General features: G+C 36.9%; 1 protein-coding gene across 1 annotated transcript in view; it reads right to left on the reverse strand.

The window, feature by feature from the left end:
• Window positions 1-396: 396 nt before the first annotated feature.
• LOC117983657 (homeobox protein aristaless-like) overlaps window positions 397-17,256 on the reverse strand; it is a 33,618-nt gene continuing 16,758 nt past the window's right edge. Inside the window, exons 2-5 of the mRNA XM_034970276.2 lie at window positions 11,337-11,583; window positions 10,410-10,455; window positions 2,231-2,421; window positions 397-1,350 (exon numbers count right to left, since the gene is read on the reverse strand). Of these exons, the coding sequence (XP_034826167.1) occupies window positions 1,005-1,350; window positions 2,231-2,421; window positions 10,410-10,455; window positions 11,337-11,539 (786 nt within the window). The 5' untranslated portion in view covers window positions 11,540-11,583 and the 3' untranslated portion in view covers window positions 397-1,004. The remainder of the gene's footprint in view (window positions 1,351-2,230; window positions 2,422-10,409; window positions 10,456-11,336; window positions 11,584-17,256) is intronic.

Below are 17,256 nucleotides of genomic sequence, written 5' to 3' on the forward strand. Positions count from 1 at the left end.
GGCGTGAATCTCGCGATCATTGCTGTCAAACGTCCGGCTAGAGAGAGACAGCAATACCCATAAAGCAAAATAAGAAGAAGAGGAAGAGGACAGCAAATGAACTATCGTATTGCTACTGCTGTCGCGTTGCTATAAATTTTTGGTTTAAATTTTTATATTTGGTTTTAGTAATAGGTAGGTACAGTAGCCGGCAGGAAATATTGTACATCGACCTTTAGAAAGAGATAACGGTTTCGTAGAGATTTGTATCTGTCGTTGAGACCGATAAAACGTCACATAGGTATGAATAACAGACAACGAAGCCGAAATCTCTTTCTAAAGGTCAATGTACAATATTTCTTGCCGGCTACTGTTTGCTTGAATAATGATATATTAAAGAAAAGATTAATTATTTAAATAATTATTTTATTTATACAACCACTTACCCATACGTTTTACATTGGACGGAATTTATACATTTACAAACAATAGACGCAGTCGTAATTAACTAAGAACATAAATTAAACAAGGCATTTATTAACACAATATATAGGAATCATTGACAGAATAATTATTATGAATATGAATAATAATATATTACTAAATAGCTAAAGAACTTAGAAATAATATTTTATAAGTCTTCCCTTCACTAAACCTAATTAATTAAAATTATAAATAACACAAAAGTTGTTTATTTAAACAGACTGAATAGCTTATTTTTTAGGTACTGTAACTGTATTACAAAAACAAAAGATTTTATTGAGACATTCGTCAAAAACATACCTAAAGGTATGCCTAAAATTATACACTTAGCTAGTAAATAAAAGAAAATAAGTAACGCGTAGATAAACAGCTACTTAAAGAAGTAAACGGAAATAGAAAATCGTTACTCTTATGGAAGTCTTGCTAAAACGCATAAAGTTTTCAAAAGCTTAACAAATCAAATACCATGGAAAATAATAATAAAAATGGAATAGTAGATTTCTTAAAACTACCCTTAAAATAACGTATGTTTATCCAAATCATCAGCATATCAAATCTGCTCTTTGTCGCAACAACTCTAGTCTAAGTTCATGTTCCCTCGCCGCTAATCTTAACGCTGCTATACTAGAACTCCTGACATCCTCCGACGGTGGTAGAGTCTCACTCCCTGGTGATATTGGGGGGGAAATCGACGGGGCTGGCGATCGGGTGACTTCGGGCGATAGTCGGGAATGTTCGGGTGAATAACGAGGTAGTTCGGGCATGGGTAGGTTGGCGAACAGAGAGTGGAAGTGAGCGGGCGATGTAGCGTATAGTGGGGCCCCGAAAAGTGGCGGGCGAGAGAGCGACGGAAGGTACTGCGCTCCAAATAATGGGGAGTTGGCGTACCTGTTTAAAAAATAAACATAATATTAAAACAATAAGTATTAAGTAATAATTATTAATAAGTATTTACTCAAGTCAAACGTACCACAAGGATCGTCAGTATACGAGTATTAGGTATATTACAATAAAAATACATATTTGCCTTTGTAAATACAATAAAACATCTATGTGATAATTTTGTAATAAATATTCCAATTAAATGATTTATTAGGTATTATAATGACTTTTTATGATACATGTAATAATCACAACTAACGCCATTGTAGTCTTCAAGTAATTATTTTTTATCTTTTAATGAGATACAACATTCAGTTGGCCTTTGACTGTTGTATTATTTGTTATTCTAGGTCTATAAATAAGCCAATCGATCTATATCTCCATTTTCTACGACCTAAAACAATTAATATAGAAAAATTGTATTTATTTCAAAAGTTATGGCCCTTGAAAATCTCTATTTTAGGGCAATTTTTGAGGCAACTTCGTGCGTAAATAAACTATATAAGAAACTAAAAATTGGAAAATTAGCAACTTCATATCACACTTTACTTCATAATCATTTCAAATGTCGTTAGTTTATGTAAAAAAAAGTTTTCTTTTGCCAAAAATAGGCGTAATTCCAAACGTCTCGACGATTTGAAATTTTCACTTTCCGAATCTTAAAAATCTTGTATCTCAAGCAAAACTCATTCACCCGGCCTCTCTCGGGGAAAATGCGGTTAGAGGGTGCACGCATAGATAACTTTTTTCCGTCATCTATGGAAACAGCACTATTTTAGGCTCCATTCGCCAACAAGTCGCTGCGATGAAGCGGGCTCTCAAAGAAGATTGACTTCAACGACTTTAAAGGTTACGCGCACTCATGTTTTACTGGAATACAACATACCTGAAAGACGCTAAAGCTGTGTCAAATGGCTTCCTCAATCCGAAGCCAAGCTGACTCAATGAATGCGGCGGGACAGGCATATTGTTCGTCGGCAATGGCTGCCCGCTGCTCAAGTACCCGCTGTACGGATGCGCGTGTGGCCCCACCTTCTCTTGCTTACGCCACTTCGCCCGCCGGTTTTGGAACCACACCTGATAGACAAGGGAATGATCATTCAATAAAGTTTCACTTGATTTAATTAAATCTTGATACTGAGTCGTCGAGTTATGTGTGTTTCGCTCGGACTTACAGGTCGTAGCTAAGAGCGAGCGAAACAGACAGATAACTCGATGACTCAGTTTAAAATGCGTCGACTATAGCTCCGGAGTCGGGTTGCTCCCGTGTTACTTCTTTCAATTATGGCCTACTGTCGATGAGGTAAACTTAGGAAGGTGATGGGACTCATAATGGGGTATAGCCCACTAAACAAGCACCTTTTCGTTGAAGGTGTCACCAACAGTCCTCTGTGCAGGACCTTCTTGGAGGTTGATGAAACACCGACGCATGTGCTGTTAGAGTGCATGGGCGTGGCAGAACAACGCGAGCGCCATTTGGGAGTGAGGATTTCGGCAGGAAGGGGCAATGCTCGCACAACAGACGGAAACGTTTAAGTGCGGAAACCAACACAGAGAGAAGAAATAAAGAAAGACCTCTTGTCGGTGTCGTGCTGCATGCTGCCGTGAAACATACCGACCTATACTTGAGCCAAATTGGCTATGGAACCTACTAATGAAATTGCCAAGCAACCTATGGCAGCATAAAACCCTTGCAGGATGAATTAAGTAAAAGCCAGTTTGTTTTTCCCCAAACTAGGTACCTGCAGATTTTCGAAAAAGTAGTCACGGTGACTGTTTTGTCCGTTCTTTTGCATAATATGTACATTTTACACTTTACCCTTTTATACTTTGCCCTTCTCACTCTGAGAGGAGATGCGTGTGTTATATTACGATAAAATTGGATACATAATTATTATGCTAAAATTCATCTAATCATAAACTTGGGAGTCTGAAGTAAATGTTTGTTGTGATGTTTAAAACAGAATCGTTATTCCGTTTCCGGATACAATGTCAATGTTCCTAGTTTCTTACTGTCATCATACAATACAATAGTGTAAAACTATTATTGTTTATTCTTGTTTAATTTGGTATCTAGGAATATGAAAATATGAAAAATAATATTATATAAATTATCAATACATGTCACTAATTATTCATTGTAAATTAAATATTGTCAATATACTAAGAGTGACATTATATTAAGCTATTGTCAACATACAGTTGGCAATAGCTATTATGTGAAATAATAATGTTGTGTAAACTGACAATTTAAGTCGCTTATTATTATTGTAAATTATTAATACGTAGACCATCAATGTCACTGATTTTATTATTGTAAATTGGGTGTGTCAACATACCTTTTGTCAACAAACCTAAAATAAATAATGATTAATATTAAGATCATGTGATAGTCGATATCCGCCTTGTTTGCGATGGCAGTGTTATAAAAGTACCCTACCTCGACAGAGAGGGGACAGTCTTGTATCGACAGCCCAGAGCAAACACAGCGGACTTTACTGAAGTTAAGTATTCTTATATTGTATTATAATGTAATGTAATCATTTGCCTTTTATAGGTTACCTGTTGTAACTGTGTACCAAATATGTACCTACTACTTTACTCAACGTTCTAATGTTTTAAAAGATGTGTGTTATGGAGTTTTTTTGCCCTTTCTTCCCCATGACTAAACACCTTAGCGAAATGGGTGGTAGATTCATTTTAATATAAATAGATCAATGCTGAACAAATACAATTCAGTTATTATTCGACTTGGTTGGTTTTACTTCTGTATTTATCACCTACCCTCTTGTGCTGTTTATTTTATACATTGAGATAAAAGTAAACACTAGGTTGTTAGCTTCTAATTATTATAGAAGCCTGTTTAGATGATTAGGATTCTTACTTTGAAATAATACAGCAGATGCTTTGCTTGATTTTTAATTACTTAGTATTTGGCCTTACCTGACAAATAATTGATAAATGATAACTTTTATTAGTAATCATTGGATTTAATTTATCATCACTATTAAAGCCCACTGTCTTAACTTCTCTTTTTATACTAAATTTCACACGTGCTCTGTAGTGAGCCGGCGATGGGTTGATCATGATGATGATGATGATGATGATGATATATTTTATTACTTGATAGATACATCAATAAATAATGTCATCCTGGTACGGCGGTAACTACAGATTAGATTGTAAAGGCTACGCACGCATTAGTTTTAATGAGACCTCAGTTGACAGTGAACAGCTTGAATATGGACTGATTGATTGACATATTTGTGCTAATGATTTTAATCTCTTACTCTACCCTGGAATGTTAACAGTTTATTATTTTATTAATAGCGATAAAATTTTATTTCGATTAATAGCCTCATCTGGTGACAGAAGGGCTGGCTCATTTTTTGCGCAACGGATCAGCCTGGCTGTCCAGCGCGGAAATGCAGCCGTTTCTTTGGCACCATTCCACGTGGGCATGATTTGTATAGTAATTAGATACGGCAAGCTTTAAGTTATATTGTAATATTTTCAAAAAATTTTTTTTAATAATATATACATAGAGATACCTACTGGCATAATCAGCGAAGCACGGGTAAAACAGCCATGGCAATGTACCTTTATGTAATAACTATAGTGTGATGTCAAAATCTAAAGAGATAGCAGGCGGGTCATCTAATGCTAAGTGATTACCGCCGCCCATGAACATTTGCAGCACCCGAGGAACCGCCATTGCGTTGCCTGCCTTTCAGGAATTTGTTGGTCCGCGTCATTGAATAACCCCATGTTGTAATCTAGTGGGGAAATTGCCTTACCGTATTACTTATGCGTATACGCATAAGCATATATGCATATATATATATGCGTATATGCATGCGTACTTTAATAATAATGAGGCATAGTACCTACCTAGTAGGTCAAAAAAAGCTTTTTTCCGAATCAGAATCAAATTAATTTACAACGGGCAACCTTAATGCATAATTCAAGCGATTGTAAATAAAAATCTATTAGAATAAATGTATTTTTTTGATTTTATTAAAATAATGATCAGTGACACTCGGACAAACATCCTGGCAATCGAGTTAATTATACTATAATTTATACACACAATAATACGAACATAATAAAATATAATAACATAGGAATCAACGAAATGAACATTGAGCAACATGAGCGCGAGTGGTGTAATCAATGCAATGAATTTTAAAGTTACTACATTACAAATGCATTTTGTTAAATTAAGTCTGACTCACAGACCACGGGATTGTTCATCATGACTATCTATTCCACATAGTCATCTAAATATATAAAAGGAAAAGGTGACTGACTGACTGACTGACTGATCTATCAACGTACAGCCCAAACTACTGGACGCATCGGGCTGAAATTTGGCATGCAGATAGCTATTATGACGCAGGCATCCGCTAAGAAAGGATTTTTGAAAATTCAACCCCAAAGGGGGTGAAATAGGGGTTTGAAATTTGTGTAGTCCACGCGGACGAAGTCGCGAGCATAAGCTAGTTCATAATAAAATATTGGAAAATATTTGTCTGAGCATTAATTCAACAAACAATATAATAATTAATGTCTAAGTAGTTAAAGATTAAATTACCAAGAAAGAACCTGCAGCGCGCGTTTGGAACCCTCGTAGCCTTAGTTTTAAGTTCGCGTAATAATTATCACCATTATATCATCTTACAAATGCAACAACCAACCATAATGAATAATTATTTGTTTTTTTTATTTGACTATTTGATTTAATTTTGAATAAGTTATTTGACTTTGAATTTGAAAACCTGAACGTTTGGGCAATGTCCATCATGATCAACTTTTCTTCGGCCTACTACTTAATACGGTAGGGCGATTGTCTAAAACCTGCATCAATCATTATTACAATCTCAATTATTCCGATTGGCTGAATTTGAGTGATTCTTGTTGCAACAATGCATTGTAGCCAATAGTGAGCGAGCGTTAACCAATCAGAGATGATTGCAATCGTGACATTGTAGCTGTCATTCTCCCGCAATCGTGCAGCGGCAGGCCGATTGCGAATCGACTGCATCTATCATTTAATGACAGCATCAATGTCAAAATATGGTTTTCCTATCACGGTTCATTGAGACAGTCCACAAAGGATAGATGTGGACAAAAAAATGTTTTGACAGTTCATTTACACTATCGATAAAATTTATTGTATGAAAAATGCTATTGCGGACGCGTTTTGAAGTTTGATGTCATATAAGAATCTCGACAAATGTTACGTCAAATGAGGTTTTCATTGAATCAACTCGAGAGGTGTTTTTATCAGTGACATAAGCTATCCGCAAATCGTTTTACTACTCATATTAATTAAAATAAAGTTATTAAAGGGATTTAAAAAGGCTATAGTAATTCTTCTGCTAAATAAGAAATCAATTATTAATTTTCGAAGCTAGTATAATAGTATAAAAGCATTTTTAGATTAATATAAGTCTCATAAGTACTTTTAAAAGAATATGTGATGACTCTTTCATTAGTAGGTTTGATGCACAGAGTACATTAAATATAGAGGTATACTAACACTGAGAAATGAGAATCACAGAGTACTTTTTCACGCACCTATAACTTCTTGGAGTTATGTGCATTTTAAGTAAATAATTAAATATCATTGCTTTAACGGTGATGTAAAACATCGTGTGGAAACCTGCATGCCTGAGAGTTCTCCAAAATGTTATCAAAGGTGTGTGAAGTCTACCAATCCGCATTTGGCCAGCATGGTAGACTATGGCCAAAACTCTTCTCACACTCAAGAGACCCGTACTCTATAGTGAGCCAGCGACAGGCTGACCATAATAGTATACCTTTGACTCCTTTGAGAACAATATGGAGAACTCTCAGGCATGCAGATTTCCTCATGATGTTTCCTTCACCGCTAAATCAAGTTAAGTATAATTAATTGTTTAAAACGGACATAACTCTTAGAGATGCGTACCTAGGATTGAACCCCCAACCTACAATTATTCAGAGGTGGACATCCTAACCACTAGGCTCTTTGGGGGACTTCTTCTAAAATTATTCCCCAAAGTAATGTCCAAAAGTCGAATCATTTTCTGATTTAATTGATTTAGCTTTGGAAATTACTTTGGAATTTAAATTATTTAGGCAAATAAAACAACAGTTTGATGATTTTTTATGTTTTCTTTTATTAAAGTAGATTAGATTCTGACATTTTAATTATATCACCATCTGCTTCTCATAAATCTAATCTGGCACCGTTCATTATTTTATTTGTCTCTGCACGGGGTCCAAGAGCTCGAGTTCACAACATATCCCAATCCATATCTTTGTCAGGATGAAGAAATGAATGCAGCACTGTATCACCTTTGCCTGAAAAAAAATTATGATAACTGAGTAAGTGACCGCTGACTGTGTTGCTTAATCTATACCACTAGGCACTACCAGCTTCTGTTTAGGTATGACGTTGTCTGCGAAGACTTTAGAATCAGTGTATATGGTATCTTTGTTACTAATTTAGCTAATCCAAATTGTTTCTTTAAATATTTGTGGTGCGAAGGAGTAAGAAACATCCAAACTTTCATATGAAGAGCAACGTTTTAGGCAGCTCTAGATACATAAGGAAACATACTCGAGAAAGCACTTGTAGTGTGGAGGTACTTACTATGAAGTCATAACCACCAGTAGCAATGGACTCAATTTGTATAATAGGTACCTACTTTATGAAACGCTGTTAAAACACCTCTAACTTTTCGGAGTTTAATACCATTGTAACAACTAAATATCACTTGCTTAGCTGTGAAGGAAAAGGAAGATCGTGAGGAAACCCGCATGAGAGCCTTTACTTGTATTGAATGATAACGTTTGTTAACTTACGAGTTCTAACTTCTACCACACCTCGTCACACAACAACTTCTCGAAGCAGCCACAGTCCGTCAATAAGGGTCCCAATACTTAGGCAAATCAGTGCCCAGGCATTTGCGTATAAGTTCAGTGAGAAAAACTAAGTCTCCGGAGTCCGAGGAGCAAGCAAAGTTGCAGAATTAATCACAAAAAACCAACGGGTAAACTAAGGAAAATCAACAAAAAATTGTACTCTGTGGTCTGGGGTTCTAAATAGTTAGGTACCACAGACTAACTACTTATTTGTAATAAGTAACGTAGCCAAATTTAGGAGACTGTTATGTCCATGTAAATTGCTAGATTACCAAGTGATTACCATAGATATTCGATTTAGTCGGGTTATAAATAGGTCCGTGCTACCAATACGTCATCAAAATGTCGATAATGACCAATTGCGATATAGTGCATTAGTCGTCCGCGATAGCAAATTTATCAACTGTAACGATCACAATTCTTAAGGATATTTCTATTGAGATGTCACATGTCAGTTTACGGCAATCGGCCTGCGGGTCTCCTATCAGAATGAGAAAGACTTGGGCCATAGTCGCCACACTGCAACTGGCTCAGTACGGTTTGGTAGACTACACACACATTTAAGAACATATTTTATGGAGAACCGCAGTATGCAGGTTCCCTCACGATTTTGATTCTTCAAACCCGCAATGTATAGCGTGCAAAACTCGGGTCAATGCCCCACCTACGGGCTACGACGCAGCATTGACTCCGAGTGGCCTATAGACTACGTCTTACGCAACGTTCGTTGACCTCTAGCGTCAATCATCCATACCTACTAATATTATAAATGCGAAAGTGTGTCTGTCTGTCTGTCTGTCTGCTAGCTTTTCACGGCTCAACCGTTCAACCGATTTAGACGAAATTTGGTACAGTGATAGCGTACATTCCGGGGAAGGACAATTGAAGAGTTCTCATAGGAGTTTTAAACACTTAAATCCACGCGGACGAAGTCACGGGCATCATCTAGTTTGCAATATAATATCGTAAACCTTTACAAAATTATAGGATTTTTTATCATTTTTTGCGTTTTTTTTGTGGTATCATATCAGTAGGTAGATACGTGTCTTCGTTTTTGCCAGCGTTCTGGTTACACCCTGTAGATATAGATTCCGTGGGACGGTGGCATGACAAAAAGTTCTGCACCAAAGGCTCGCTAATGTACGCTCATATTGGATGAAGGATCCTATTAAAATTTTCAGTTATAATAACTTTATCATTAAGAGGAGCGCGTTCACCGGCACCTTTTGACATCCGCGCATACATCCGTCGCGCAATATTATTAATATCATTACGCCAGCTAATAAAGGAGTGGCCATTAAAAAACCCCATGACATGGCCCTACGTGAGCATATGCGGTCGTGTTAAGACGGCTCAATTACCGTTCATTATGGGTGCTACAAAAACTAATATTGCCCCTCTGATTCTTGGTTACCGAAGTCGCAAATCCTTTAGCCGTTTGGATTGAAACATCTTTTTTTAATGACAAACACAAAATCATAATGATATGCTTTGCTGTAGCACCCAAAAGTTCTTTTTTCCCTATCACAAGAATCACATACAAAGCCTGTTTGTTAGAAACATCATTAAGATCATTACATTTCGCTCAGACTTTCTTGATTCAATCTTTTATATCTAAAAAGGTATATAAAAGGAAAAGGTGACTGACTGACTGATCTATCGATGCGCATCTCAAACTACTGGACGGATCAGGCTGGAATTCGGCATGCAGATAGCTATTATGACATATAGGCATCCGCTAAGATTTTTGAAAATTTAAACCCCTTAGTGGGTGAAATGGGGGGTTGAAATTTGTGTAGACCACGCGGATGAAGTCGCGAGCATAAGCTAGTAAGTATATAAAAGAAAATGGTGACTGACTTACTGACTGATCTATCGATGCACAGCTCAAACTACTGGACGGATCAGGCTGAAATTCGGCATGCAGATAGCTATTATGGCATAGGCATCCGTTAAGAAAGGATTTTTGAAAATTCAACCCCTAAGGGGGTGAAATGGGGTGTTGAAATTTGTGTAGACCACGCGGATGAAGTCGCGAGCGTAAGCTTGTTAGTTATATATTACCTTTTATAATAGGTAGGAACCTACCTATATAACCCGATATAGAGATCGGGTATCTTAAGAAAGATCGATTACAAAATATTATATCTCACCTGTATTCTTGCTTCAGTGAGACCGATTTTTAAGGCGAGTTCCTCTCTATAACAAAAATTATTTGTTTTAATAAACAATTTCAATAATATATTTTCTGGCAGATAAAAGAAATACAAGAAAAATAGATCGGCTAATAATAATAAAAAGATAAATAATTTAAAAATTAACTCCTATAAGTCTAGTTTCCGAAAATGTTTTGGTCAAAGATTCTTAATTTGTGTGCTTATTATACCTACTTAGGTATTAATATGTGAACTAGCGATTATACTTATCAAAACACAAATAACATTTTTTTTTAATTTCTTGAAACACAAATTATCCCGAAGTAAGTCGTTTCTATTTCCACAATCATGATCTTAGTATGGTAAGTAGTAGATTGAATAGGCAACTATAATGGTTTTTTTACCAAGGGATTTTCAAAGACTTCTTTTATTCCAGAGCAACATGGTGCGACATTGCGGCATGCCGCAGGTCTGTATGGTGCAATAATTTTAAATGTAGCAAATTTCTGTCATACCGTTATATTCAATACGGTATTTGACAACTAGTCAAATCAGTAACTTTTTATCAAACGTCAAAATGCGACATTCTATGTGTGACGTTACAATCATTTGACGTCCTTTTTTTAGTTTAATCGATAATTTAAAATAGTTATTACACTTAAAACCAACAAAGGAAGTGGATTTTACGTATTTTGGAAGACCCTCTATTTAATAATCACTGAGAAATAATTTATTTTTGATGTAGTCAAATACCCAATTCTATAGCACGATATTTTTTCGGCATAAAATAGACTTCCGCATGCCGGCCGCGAATTTACTTAATGTTTCCATTTGAAGCATGCTGCATTGTCGCATGTTGTAGCTCTGGCGTAAAACATCCTTAAGAAGAGCTAAAAACAAAGAAAAAACGTTTTCTTTACATACCTAGTAAAGACATCTGGATAATGCGTCCTCCCAAAAGCCTTCTCCAGTTCATCAAGTTGGTAACTAGTAAAGGTGGTCCTGTACCGCCTTTGCTTCCTCCTGGGAATGTCCTCCTCGTCCACCCCACTGCCAGAACCAGGTCGCTCAGGATCGTGGGGAGGAAGGTCTGGAGTTGAGGAGCAGTTGGGTTCTGATACTCCCATTATGCTTGAGAATGTGGGGAAGGTTGGGTTATAGATTATTGTACCTAAAACAATATAATTTTTTGGTTAATAATTATTATGAATGGATCCTACCTGATCCTACCCATGACTTTGATAGAGAGGCAGGAATTAGGTAGATACCACAGAGTAGGGAATTACCTATTTACTAAAACATTGGTAGTTAAATATACGAGAATAATCCATCAAGTACATACTTATTTTTTTAAACAAAAAACATGTTAAACATGACTAAAATAATATCGTTATAAATACCAAATCCAATGGATTTCCCCGCGAATAAAAAGCTTATTCCGGCGCCTATTCTTGGTTAGGTAGGTGTTAAGGTAGCTAGCGCAGTACTTATTATGCTGTATATTATCTACTCGTGTGATCATATGTGTAGGTATATAGGTAGGTATAGATTTCAGTTCGTTGCATGACAGTTGTTTCTTCATTTTATACCTAAACTAGCGCTTGGCTGCAATCACACCTGCTGGCAAATGATGATATAGCCTAAGATGGAGCAGCGCGCTTGCCCAGAAAACTGATGCCGGAAGAACGGTCCGTTAATAATTATTGAGCTTTTGAGGCTTCTTGTATTGTTGAAACAACCTATTACCATTTACCACCTCTCTATAACTACAGTCGCAATATAATTACAAAAAGTCAATTTAGTAAACTAAAAATTATATCAACTGTAAAATATAATTGAACATTCATTGAAACCCGCAATGCTTTGACCGATAGCGATCGATCATTATATCAGAATGTTATTGTGTGTTTGTCAGTTGATATTAATAAACACAATTACTCCTAAACCCGTCAGGCGCAATTAAACCCTGTATCGCATTGGCGCATCTAAATTGCAATATGCACGTCCGCTTTCTTTCACCCCTCCCTATTTTATAACCGCGCCGCGCCATACACGCATATCAATCATATCAACATTGTGAAATCAAAATCGAATCATTCAAACATACCTACCTGTCTAATTTTACTAGCCGCTATCCTTATTCAGCTGTTAAGCTGTGATAGCCTAGTGGTTAGGACGTCTGCCTTCTAATCGGAGGTCGGGGGTTCGATCCCGGGCACGCACCTCTAACTTTTCGGAGGTATGTGCGTTTTAATTAATTAAATATCATTTGCTTTAACGGTAAAGGAAAACATCGTGAGGAAACCTGCATGCCTGAGAGTTCTCCATAATGTTCTCAAAGTTGTGTGAAGTCTACCAATCCGCACATGGCCAGCGTGGTAGACTATGGCCAAAAACCCTTCTCACTCTGAGAGGAGACCCGCGCTCTGTAGTGAGCCGGTGATGGGTTGATCATGATGATGATGATGATGATGATGATGATGATCCTTATCCATCCTCTGGAATTACGTATTCTTAAAATCCCGTAGGAAATCCTCCATTTTCCAAGATGGAAAGTAGCCTATGTGTTGAGATGCAAGCTATTTTATTAAAAGTTTAACGGATGAGCTGAGAAAAGGCAACAGACAGACAGACAAACAGATACAGATATAACATATTGAACTCAGAATCTTGAGAAACGAATGGCGTTGGGCCCATAGAGCAGAAATGGTTGGGCCCGTTTGGCAACATGTAATTTTTTTTATTCTTTACTAGCTGACACACGCATTCATTATAAAATGCAATTATTACTAATCTCAAAATCTTCATGACTACTGAACTGCGACAGAGATCTAATTACCTGAGTGTTAATTACATTTGAGCCAATTTAATGGTGCATTTATTACATTACAAATGCCTACTTCTTACCGGCTAACTCGGATGGATTCGGAGAAATTGGGTATATTTCTAATCGGTAATTAATCAACTGTTACTAGACAGTGTTTAACTCTATTAGTTCTGTTTTTCGATGATTCGTTTTTAGGGTTCCGTAACTCGAAGTAAATGAACAGACAACATTTTTGGGACGGGCGCAAATAGATGATGCCCGCGATTTCGTCAGCGTGAGGTATTTTTACAAATCCTGCGGAAACACTGATTTTCCGGGATAAACCCGGGCCTTTGTGTTAATTCAGGGTATACTTAAGTAATTAGTTATCTCCATTCAGAAAATTACTGAAATTATTATGGTTTGCACGGAAAATACTTTGCTTAAACTATTGATGCATTTCTACAATAATTACCCAAGTCTCATGTCCTACAAATCCATTGAAAACTTACTTATTCAACATGATATATTATTTTACCTAATCACAATATTATATTAAGGTATAGCTAAAAGGTCACACTCACAACATGGGTTTTTCCCCTTTGTTAGTTCGGAGTTCGGATGCTTTATTTAAATTGACTAAGGTAATCAAAATCTATACTAATATTATAAAGAGGTTTGTAAGTTTGTTTGTAGGAACTAATCTCTGGAACTACTGAACCAATTTTGAAAATTCTTCCACCAGTACATTATTCCTAATTTTATTTTCAAAAAAAATCAGAGATCCCTGCGAAAAATGTAATAAGCTACCCGTGCGAAGTTGGGGCAGGTCACTAGTCCATACTAATATTATAAATGCGAAAGTGTGTATGTCTGTCTGTCTGCTAGCTTTTCACGGCCCAACAGTTTAACCGATTTTGATGAAATTTGGTACAGAGTTAGCTCACCCTTTTTATCTCGGAAAATTAAAGACTTCCCACGGGATTTTTAAAAACCTAAATCCACGCAGATGAAATCGCGGACATTATCTAGTATGAAAATAAAGCGTATATCTCTAAGAAGCTATAGTAGCACTGTTTAACAGCTTTTTCCCGACAAATTACGAATCCAGATAGTGTAAAGCTATGAAGCGTGACGCGGTGATCACCTGCCGTCGCATCTGCCGCACGCGCCGCCGCCGGTAACAACGCTACCGCAAACTATATACCTAGGTACATAAAATGTAAATACAGTAGGTACGTCATCAACATCATCAAGCTGTGATAGCCTAATGGTAAGGACGTCCACCTCCTAATCGGAGGTCAGGGTTCGATTCCGGGCACGCACCTCTAACTTTTCGGAGTTAGGTATGTGCGTTTTTAAGTAATTAAAAATATCACTTCCTTTAACGGTGAAGGAAAACATCGTGAGAAAACCTGCATGCCTTAGAGTTCTCCATAATGGTCTCAAAGATGTGTGTAGTCTTCCAATCCGCAATTGGCCAGCGTGGTAGATTTTGGCCAAACCCTTCTCACTCTGAGAAGAGTGTGTACTCTGTAGTGAGCCAGCGATGTGTTGATCATGATGAGGTACATCTTGATCAACCCATCGCCAGCGCACTACAGAGTATGGGTCTCCTCTCAGAAAGGGCTTTGGCCATAGTCTACCCGCTGGCCAAGTGCGAATTGGCAAACTTCACACACCTTTGACTAGTTTCGTAGTCTTAAACGCGACGCGTGCGCGAATTGACCCCCTTGATAAAGGACCCCGGATGGGTTCGAAACTAGTCGGGCTAACGTCGACTGGATACGTGAGTATATAGCTGTAGAATTATACTATATATAATGGAAATCACTCACGATAGTTTAAACGCTAAAATACTTAATAAAATAAAAATAATGACGTAAACTGAAAGAAACTAATTAAATCGATCAAATAACAAAAAAGTTATAAGCATTTAAATATTTCTGATTAGACAGAGATAGCGATATAGCATTTTGACGTCACACCTTACTAATGCTATAGTAGCTTCGTGCGGTTTCATACAAATTTTCATTTTGCGAGAAAGGGATAGAAGACCCTCCCACTCCAAAATTAAAATGCCTGTAACTTTGTAAATCTTTGTTGGATTTTAATATTATTTTCAGCGAATGTTATATTTTTATCCTAGTTTATAATAAAGTAATACTTAATATTTATCAAATTCAAAAGTAGGAAAATACCCAATTCATGAGTTTATAGCGCGCGTAAAGCTTTTGTAATTTTAAGAGATACCTACGACTATTTCTTATAGTGCTATAAAAAGGTTTGTTTAAAAGTCCAGTTGAAACGTTTAAAGTTATAGTTACGCAATGGGCTCAGTAAACATGATTTTTAATTTAAATTGACTGTCTACAAGTGTTATATAAATATTTCCTAATCACAAAAAACTGATGGATTCGAAAAAAATGATTAAATTAAATAAAGCAATCAGGCATTGGAAAGAGACGGTCCAGTGGTTTCGTTAGATACTGGAATATTTTGGCATTGATCATTTTTTAGGGTTCCGTACTAAAACAAGGAACCCTTATAGTGTCGTCTAGCCTATCTGTCCGTCTGTCTGTGTATCACAGACATTATAAAAACTTACAAGGTAAAATTAAGGTAAAAACTATCGTTTATGAAATAATAACCGTCAAAGTGTTTAGCAACTAGCGCTACGGGCCCCAGATCTGAGCAATAGAGACCAGATAGATTATTATTATTGAATAAGCTTTAGCATGTAAAAGTTCATAAAAGAAAATTTGAATAGGCAAATAATGTCAATGTTTTTCAAAATAAATATAGGTAGGTACCTACGTATATAGGTGAAAAGAAGCATTGTATCGTCAATTGACAATTCAATCCGGAAAAGAGGTTTTCGAAGAGCTTTACTTTATTTATTTACGGAACCTACAGTGTCGAAGTCCATTTCGCACTTGCCCGTATAACTTTTTATTGCCAAGTATCGCATTGACAGATTTTTGTACAAGTAGGGGTTTTTATTGGGTTCGTTTTCCCCTATGTTGCCTGTGTTCCTAGTACGAGTGTTGTAGTATCAAAAAGTTTTATGGTTTTTGTAAATATCGATTTTGTTTGAGTAAACAGCTCTTTACCAATTTTACAATCGTTTATTTTACACAAGAGGACCTGACAGTAGCTAGATGTACCTACCTATAGTTCACGACAGGTCGAAATGGCACCCATGGGGGTAGTGTCAGTGTGCGGAGCGTCCCCACCCCGATTCTCATGTCGACCTGTCGCGAACAATAATTTGTATAGAGAAACTTATTATTTTTCGTCGAAAACTATGAAAAACCTGTACTAGGAGTAGGTACTGTAGATATTCTAATGAACTGCTCTATTACTTTAGAAAACTTTCATTTCGCGAAATCAATCATTATGGCTTATACAAAAAATGTCTTGAGTACAAAAACTAAACAGAAGTAACGAATTTGTTTTTAAGCTGTGTATAAATAATTTGAACGGTTAATGGTACCTACCTACTACCTACTTAGGTGCGTTTCATGGCTGAGTAATCAATTTTTATTTACTTTTTCCAAAATATTCTCTTTCTGAGACTAGGTATTAGACTACCTACTATATACCTACAGCGTTATTTACCTATTTAAAAAAAAATCGTTCTAATTAAAAAACTAACCGAACTAAAAGTGCGTTAACAATAATAACTGTTTTAATTTACACAGTACAGGTATAGTCTGCGACAGGTTGAGATGGCAATCGGGGTATGAGGTGGGGGGACGCCACGCACACCCATACGTCACCCGCCCTCGCCTGCACGTCACCCACGCTCGCCCGCACGTCACCCGCGCCCGCCCGCACGTCACCCGCGCTCGCCCGCACTGGGTTAGCGCGGGGGCAGTGCGGGTGTGTGGGGGCCGATAAGTAAGTTAGCAACGTAGCTATTTTTCAAAAATTGTACGGTAATTTTTGACAAACAACAACATTGATGGATATATTAGATTGCTTACCTAAGTATTTGTAGGCGCGCTAGACACGTACATCAGAAATAGGAAGGAG

The sequence above is a fragment of the Maniola hyperantus genome, chromosome 1 (genome assembly GCF_902806685.2).
Source record: "Maniola hyperantus chromosome 1, iAphHyp1.2, whole genome shotgun sequence".
Taxonomy (NCBI): Eukaryota; Metazoa; Arthropoda; class Insecta; order Lepidoptera; family Nymphalidae; genus Maniola; species Maniola hyperantus.